The following is an 8,721-nucleotide window of genomic DNA, read 5'->3' on the forward strand; positions in this document are numbered from 1 at the left end:
CTGTTAGTCTATAAGGTGCCACAGGACTCTTTGCCACTTGAACTAATTAGATGTTTTTTGCAGCCATTCTGCAGTCAAATGTGTTTTCTATTATAATAATGCAGTTAATGGAAAATCAAATATAAATGTTGATTTGTAATCATATACATTTCATTTTTGAAATGAAACTTTTTCTGCATGTTCCTCATTAAAGCACACTTTGAAACTAGTGTTTTAAAGAAAACTTAATTTTTTTGCATTTAGCAACAGGCTTCAAAAGAACATATCATTTTGAGCTTTAATTTTTAAATGTGACCTGCAAATATATTTCAACAACAAAAAGACAACATCAGATATATTTTGTAAATGTCTCAAATAAGTAGTGTAAGAACAACATTGAGCATGTAAGTAAAAAAAAAAATCTTGTTTTGGGCCTTCAGCAGGTAGGCCTACTGTAGATAGACAACACCTGCTCTGAGTAAAGCCAGCTACAGACAGAATGTATCATAAATCAGGAAACTCCATTGAAAAGCCTGGACCTTACCTGAGGAATGTAAATATTAAGATGTCATTAAGATACTGGAAAATCTCTCAGAGCTTGTCTTAAAATATTTTTTTACTCTTTGGCATGTAGTGTTTGAAAATATACACTATTATGTGCCTTAAACCTCTTCCTTTGACTATTGTTGACACCAGCACTTAGAGCAGGGTAGAGCTGGATATTGACAAATTCAAAAAGGTTTTTGTTTGTGTTTTTGTAAAATCCACCTATCATATGAATTGCAAAATGCAAATTATAGCTTAAGTACTATGCATATGGGAGCTATAGAAAAAACTAAGATAGCTAGCACACATGTTAAGAGCACTGCTCTGTTAAAAGAACAGGTTTCAGAGTAACAGCCGTGTTAGTCTGTCTTCGCAAAAAGAAAGGAGTACTTATGGCACCTTAGAGACTAACCAATTTATTTGAGCATAAGCTTTCGTGAGCTACAGCTCACTTCATCGATGAAGTGTAGCTCACGAAAGCTTATGCTCAAATAAATTGGTTAATCTCTGAGGTGCCACAGGTCCTCCTTTTCTTTTTGTTAAAAGAACAGTGTCAAATTGTAGTAGATAAGGTCTGAAGTGTGTTTTTGTTTTTTATTTTTAAGCACAAATATCCTGATTTCACTGAAGTGTGGTTGTTTGCTTGCTGTATTAGGACAGTGACTGAGATTCCAAAGAAATAGTCATTCCAAGACTGGAAGAGACCTTATAAGAAAACTTGTATTACAATAAGTACACACAGTTTGCTTGCCATATAGATCTTAATTCAGGAAAAGACTTCAGCTTGTGCTTAAAGTTAAGTGCTTTCCTGAATCAGGGCCTTATGCAGTACAATCTTTTTAATTCTGTTTGCTATTAGATCTTTGCTAAAAGGTGGTGAGAGTGGTGTTGCCACTTTTAATAGTATTTTCAGTCTGCAGAATATGAGCTATAATGAGGTTTCGTTGCTAAATGTCACTAACTTTTAAACTATGCTACAGTACATATATCCAAGTACTTACAAAAATAAAGTTCTTTGTGGTGCATTATCCTTGACATTTTATTTTAGTTATTTGCTAACTTGAAATATTTGCAAAAAGAAAAGGAGGACTTGTGGCACCTTAGAGACTAACCAATTTATTTGAGCATAAGCTTTCGTGAGCTACAGCTCACTTCATCGGATGCATTCAGTGGAAAATACAGTGGGAAAATTTCCTTACCTGATCACTCTCATTACAGCGTGTATGGTAACACCCATTGTTTCATGTTCTCTGTGTATATAAATCTCCCCACTGTATTTTCCACCTAATGCATCCAATGAAGTGAGCTGTAGCTCACGAAAGCTTATGTTCAGATAAATTTGTTAGTCTCTAAGGTGCCACAAGTCCTCCTTTTCTTTTTGTGGATACAGACTAACACGGCTGCTACTCTGAAATTTGAAATATTTGGTAATCTGCATTGCAGATACCTAGTCAGTGTGAATTGATGATCTGTTCCACAGCAGAAGCTTTTTTTAAATAAAAATGAATTATATTACTGTGGCCCAAAGTAAGTTACTTAATACACTGCATATTTTACCCTCTTAAGTTTTCTAAAAACTGCATGTCAAAAGTGAATGCCATCATCATTTGTCTTTTTCTTTTGTGCTTAAGTTAATATGTTTAGTGTGAGTTCTATTAACTGGCTTGGATAGAAAGTTACTGACTACTCTTTTGGCAATTAAAAGATGAATTGCTTGCAACAGGAAGTGGTAAAACAATGAGGGGGGGGCTGTTCTATAACTTTGTTACCCATTTGCTTTTGGGTCAGAAATGTCAGGTAAAAGCATCAGACATTAGCCAAGTCTGGAAACTGATAGAAGCATGAGATTTATAAGCCTCCAAAATGAGCTAAGCTCCAGCAGGAAATGCAGAGAGTTTATTGGAAAGCCACAGGAAACACCAGCTGGAGGAATTATGGCTGGTCAAAACAGTGCCTGTTCCACTAAATAAAATGACACACATCCCCACTTGCGTTTTTCCTTGAAGAATGAGAAATTGCAAGAAATCTGGGGATTGCTCAAATAAATTGGTTAGTCTCTATGGTGCCACAAGTACTCCTTTTCTTTTTGGGATAAAGTGTATCATCCTCAAGAGGGTGATGAAATTGTCACGAATCTTCTATATTAGAAATCCTCTGAAGTTCAGGAACAAGTGTCATGACACAGCACATCAAAGTGAACTGCCAGCTGTGTGGTGCTTTACTGCTAATTGAGTTAATGTGAAACACTTCCCTGAACCAATTATCTAAACTGTATTTAAATCCAGCCAGCCTTCAAGAAAAGGAAAAGCAGCTCAGATGGTCTCTTTATAGTGTTAGTTGCCGTTTTATGTTGTGGTGAGATTACTTAGGCGCCTAATCTTATTTAATACCTTTGGTTTCTGGAATATATAGTCATGATATAATAAAATTTTGTAACTGTTCATCAACATTGAACCTTTTCCATTTATGAAATGACATTTGGATGACTAAGCATGTGGAATGTAAAATCAGATTTTAAATAATATATTAAATTATTTATTACAGCATGTATCATTCTTGGCTTTTTAAGTGTCAAACAAACTTAGGGGCTTTCATCTTACAGTGAGTGTGTTGGCAGTAATTGTAGCATGTCAGTAAGTGTTGGGTTGGTTGTATGGGGTAGTCTACTATAAATTTTTTTCCTGTGTATTTATTTCCATTCCTACAACTGAGTACGACTGACTGTGTCCTGAATGGTATGAGTGATGGAACCATAAAGCAAGGGAGTCTTAGCCCTGCATGTGTCTTAATCAGTTAAAAATCATTATTTTATTTCATGAAGGAGGGTTTGTGGTAGGTATATCTGTATTTTTGTTGAACGTACTGTTTAGATTATTTTTGGATTGCACACACACTGTCATATGCAATATTTGATTGCTGTCAACCAGAAACCTCACAAGCCAATCAAGATTTTCAAATCGTTCAGGTTCACGCTCTTGGCTACTGTATGCTGATTGGCTCCTAAAGAAGAGGCCCTCTTCATTAAGAATGTGGCTATAATTTAGTGGTTAGTTTTGCCTACTATGAGCCATCTTCTCAGCTATTTTGGAGCAATTTTATGTCATTCTATGGGATAGAGTTGCCGCAAAACTGATTTACCTGGTAGCAAGTTGCTTATATGCCATAGACCTGCTGTAGCTGCTACACTGCTCCTTCCCCTGCGACTGGCATAACAATGTGGCCAGAGCATCTATAGTCTATAGCAATCCCCAGCTCCTAAGAAGGCTCTTTGGGGCCATAGGCAGCTGGTGCAAATTCAGCCTTTGATCTGCTCTAACTTTTGTGCCATTGAGAGGGAGATGCATGGCTAAAAGTTTAAAACAAACAAAAAAACTGTTCTAGCATTTTTTATTTCTACACAATAATATATTCCACACTATTTCAGATCCAGTAGGTGTCCACATAAAAGTACAAATAAATCTTAGATAATTTTCAGTTTCATGCCAGTATGCTGAAAATTAATTATCTAGAGACAAACATGTAAAATAGTATAGTTTAATTCATAGGACTGTGCTTGCATCTTGCTTGCATCTGATTGAGTATACTCCTGCTTAGACTTCGTGTAATTGCTTGTGCATACTATAGAAAGTTATGACTATACTCTTATGACAAAACCTGTGGTATATGAAATTATTTCAAAGTCAAATGAAAACATGATTCCCAAACACACAAAATTTAGCACATGATAAATGTTTTTGCTAATTTGCATCTTCTTGTTGTTACTGAAATTGTCAGCTTACCTGATCACTGTTAAGTGACCCCTGGTGCTTGACATGGCAAGTATTACACTAACACGAGAGGTGATGATTATTTCTGTCTTTTGAGAGCAGTCTGTTTTTTCCTTTCGTCAGTATGCTGGCAGATAAACTAAATATGACCCCTGAAGAAGCTGAACGATGGATTGTCAATCTAATTCGAAATGCAAGACTTGATGCCAAGTTAGATTCAAAATTGGTAAGTTTTGTACTTCATTGTGTAGAAGAGTCCAGCTTGATTTGTTTTATCATAATTTTCTTTCATACTAGTTGCTAACAGTGTTTGTAATACTAATATATCTTTACATATTTTTTATTCTATTGATTCTGAAGTATGGTGTTCTTCCTTTACCAATTTTGGCACTGCACAAACAGTTGTTGTTGTAACAGGTATAGAGGTCATTAATACTAGTTCTGAGAGCAGGAGTTAAGCCTGTTTGTCATGGTATGGTTAAAGTTACATTGTCGCAGTTGTAAATCATACTTTTTTGTAATCTTGGATATACTCACAGTGGCTTGTAATATTTTTTAATCCTTTATAGTTAACTGGACTATGAGTGAAATTTTAAAATACACCTCTAGCCCCCATATAACGTGATCCGATATAACACGAATTCGGATATAATGCAGTACAGCATTTCTCCTCCCCCCCTCCGTCCTGTCCCCCTGAGGCTTACTGTGCCAAACAGCTGATTTGCAGCAAGCCTTGGAGGGAGGTAGGGAGAAGCGGGGAGGAGGCGAAGCGGAGGTGAGCTGGGGCGGGGAGCTGCTGGTGGGTGCTCTGCACCCACCAATTTTTCTCCATGGGTGCTCTGAGCATGTGTTAAGGGGGCTGGGCCGGGTTCAAGGGGTTGGATAAGAGGTAGAGGGTCTCGGGACAGGGAGCAGGGGGGTTGGATGGGTCGGGAGTTCTGAGGGGTCAGTCAGGGGGCGGGAAGTAGGTGGGGTTCGGATGGGGGCGGGGCCAGGCTGTTTGGGGAGGCACAGCCTTCCCTGCCCGGCCCTCCATAGCAAGTTCGATATAATGCGGTGAGATTTTTTTGGCTCCCGAGGACCACATTATATCTGGTATAGGTGTAGTTGGTCAAGTGAAGTACGGTCCTGCACTTAATGGCATTTCTCTGTTTGTCTGTTGTAATGTGATAATTTGTGTAAAACACATCTGATCAGTTCCAGAATTTGATATCAATGGGTTTCCATCCCTTTTTGATTTTTTTGGTAAAAACGGAAAAAGCTGATTTCCGCTAAACTCAGGCTAATTGGCTGACTTGCCTTTGATGTCACAATCCCACTAAGAAGCTTCTGAATGCTGAGTGACTTTGAAAATCTGGCCCTTATTTGAGTGCCTAAATGGGAGCCTCTGAGGTCTTTTGCTAATCTGGTGACAATTATTGTGGATGCTGAGGATTTGAAAAGCTGGCCCAGAGATTTTTGGCCTACCTCCTTATTCACTTCTATTGTGGCGACTCCTTGCAAACCCTGCTCTCCATGGGAGGGGCGCTGTCTCCATTTCTCCCTCCCCCACATACATCTACCCTCATGCCAGCAGCTCTGAAACAGAGGGGGATGGGTGAGAGTGGGACAAAAGGGCTTGTGTGTAGAATAGAATGGTGTAAGTAGTACCTGATGTGTGCAATGAACTTGGCCTACATAAGCAGTGGATTGTACAGCTCTCTAGTATAAGTATACAAGAACAAAAAATGATTTACACAATTGAATGAAGACTGCTTTGGATCTTAGAAATACTCTCCACTTGAATATGTGTGTGTTAAGGGCAGAGTTAGTTGTTTACAACCTTAATTTTGGCATTTCTTATCACTTTTGAGTGGTTAAATGTTTTTGCATATTTGGTAAATTAAAGTATGATCCCTCATGAGTGTGTTCTATTTAATTTCTAGGGCCACGTAGTTATGGGTAACAATGCAGTCTCACCCTACCAACAAGTGATAGAAAAGACCAAAAGCCTGTCTTTCCGGAGTCAGATGCTGGCTATGAACACTGAGAAAAAATTGAACCAGAGCAGTAGGGCTGAGGTAAGTACCAGTTACACGAGTCTGTATTTCCATATCCTCTTCTAACTTGGAGAGAAAACTACAGACTTTTGTTGTTGTCACTAAACATACACTGTATATTCTTTGCTTCTCACTCCCTCAGTGACATTTTTAACTGCTGTGTGGCACTGGAATTAAATTGAAAAGGATTTATTTTGTTGCCATGAGTTTACAAGTGGGCAATAGTTCCTGCTTTCTTTCATCTCTTATATTCCTACTTTATTCTTCTAGCTCTTCCTTTCACCCCTCACATAGTTCCATATCCCTCTTTCCATTCTCTGTTTTGGTTCTCGTCCTCCTTTAACAATGCCCTCTTGTACTTTATAGGGGTATAGGCAATTCATTAAACTGATTCCTGATGTGGCATTACAGAAGCATCTATCTAACATGAAAAGGGATGGATATATGCTAACCTAAATATATTTATACACTGAGTTAGCAAGGTCATCCTGTTTGTGAGATATTATTTCCTACCATACTGGAGATGCCAGTTCTTTAGTAAGTCATGCCTTTGCAGTCATGTCACTCAGAGGATGTCTACACTGCAGTTAAAAATCCACAGCTAGCCCGTGCTAGCTGGCTCAGGCTAGGGGTCTGTTTATTTGCGGTATAGAAGTCCAGACTCTGATTGGAGCCTGTGCTCTAGGACCTTGCAAGGTGGGAGGGTCAAGTCAGCTGTCGCGGGCCAGCCACGGGTGTCAGACTGTAGTGTGTAGACATACCCTAAGTTGATATAGTTAGAATACAAACCTCCCTTAATCTATGGGCAGCCATGCACCTGAAGAAAAAATGAGACTGACGTTAAAACGTGGAAATTGAATGGTTGTGTAAAATTCTAAGACTGTCTGAATCAGTTTGTTTAAGGACTAGAGGCTGTATTGATGAGCTTAACTACATGGTTTTCAGTATAACCAGAGTGAAAATAAATGATTAGTTTAAAAGGAAGGAAACGTCTCCTGCCCCAACATAATACATATACATAGAGCGAGAGAGACTCTCTTGGCCTCCCAAGCATAGGCCTCGACTCCATGGGTGCTCCAGCCCACAGAAAAAAATTAGCACCCACCAGCTTTCTTCCCATCTTCCTCCCGCCCACTGTTCCCCGGCATATAAGAGGTGCTAGGGAGGAGCGGGGACAGGGCACGCTTGGGGGACGAGTGGGGTTGAGCACCCCCGGGGAAAAGAGGAAGCCAGTGTCTAAGCTCCCAAGTCTCTTACATTGAAGGAAGAGAGAAAAGCAGAAGACTCAATGAAGTCCACCAGGGATCGTGCTATATTGATTTAATTTACCTGAGACATTCTTACATGATATGGTTATATTCTGGGGAAAACCCATAGATAAAACAGATTTTTTGAAAATTTCTACTAAAGTTTAAAAAAAATACAAAATAAAATTTTAATTGGCATTTATCACTAAGGCTGAAGGGACCATTCTGACAAACTAAGGTAGATAAGTTTTTAACACAGTAGAAAATCATGTAAAGGTCAAGTAACAAAATTTGGAAATAGTGTTACTTTGAGACACTTCAGGACTGTTCAAAAATACTTTGTTTCCTGCCTTTCTGAACAAGGGAAAATCTTTGTGGCAATGTAGCTTTGTTAATAGAACAAGGATGTCACAACAAGTTTACTTTAACTTTAAAAATATGGTATGTGGGAATGAATCACTATTAAACACTCTGATGCTGATAAATGTTTAAGCAGTTCATTTATCCATGTATTATGACTTGATTGATTATTAAACTGATTCCTGTTGGGTGGTATTTACAGAAGCAGCCATCTAACTTTACGAATAGGTTATTTTAAAAAGTTATTACAAATAATAATGTGGTATATGCTGTTAACATTTCAGTGGCTAACATAAACAAATGGCTTTCTTTTTTCCTGCTGATCCTTATTTTTTTGTTTTATATATTTTTAGGCACCTAACTGGGCTACTCAAGACTCCGGCTTCTACTGAAACAGTTCTGAGGGGGAGAAATATCAAATTTTCATTTGAGAGGAGAAGATAAATATATTGTGTACCTTTTCTCAAAGAGCTAATTCTGGGAATTTGTAATACATGATGAGTTGAATAAAATTGGGTACTTTTAACTGTGTAGCTTTATAATTTGAGTAGTTACACGTTTAAAAAATTTGCTACAAGATAAAATTTGCTACAATATAGTTCAATTCTCCATATTTTTAAATTAAAATTTAAATGTTGACTGCATTTTTACAATAGGCCACAAGTTCCACTTGGTCCAAGATCAAGTCTGTTTTTGCATCCATCTCTGCTTGGAAACATGGGAATTCTATTTCTAGCTATTTATTTCTTTGTATATTGCCAACAGCCACATCATCAGATAAAG

The 8,721-nt window shown here is 38.0% G+C and overlaps 1 protein-coding gene across 1 annotated transcript in view; it reads left to right on the top strand.

The window, feature by feature from the left end:
• EIF3E (eukaryotic translation initiation factor 3 subunit E) overlaps positions 1 to 8,464 on the top strand; it is a 56,045-nt gene extending 47,581 nt beyond the window's left edge. Inside the window, exons 11-13 of the mRNA XM_048841488.2 lie at positions 4,416 to 4,518; positions 6,218 to 6,352; positions 8,292 to 8,464. Coding sequence (XP_048697445.1) covers positions 4,416 to 4,518; positions 6,218 to 6,352; positions 8,292 to 8,330 — 277 coding nt within the window. The 3' untranslated portion in view covers positions 8,331 to 8,464. The remainder of the gene's footprint in view (positions 1 to 4,415; positions 4,519 to 6,217; positions 6,353 to 8,291) is intronic.
• The last annotated feature ends 257 nt before the right edge of the window (positions 8,465 to 8,721 follow it).

This window comes from Caretta caretta, chromosome 2 (assembly GCF_965140235.1).
Source record: "Caretta caretta isolate rCarCar2 chromosome 2, rCarCar1.hap1, whole genome shotgun sequence".
Taxonomy (NCBI): Eukaryota; Metazoa; Chordata; order Testudines; family Cheloniidae; genus Caretta; species Caretta caretta.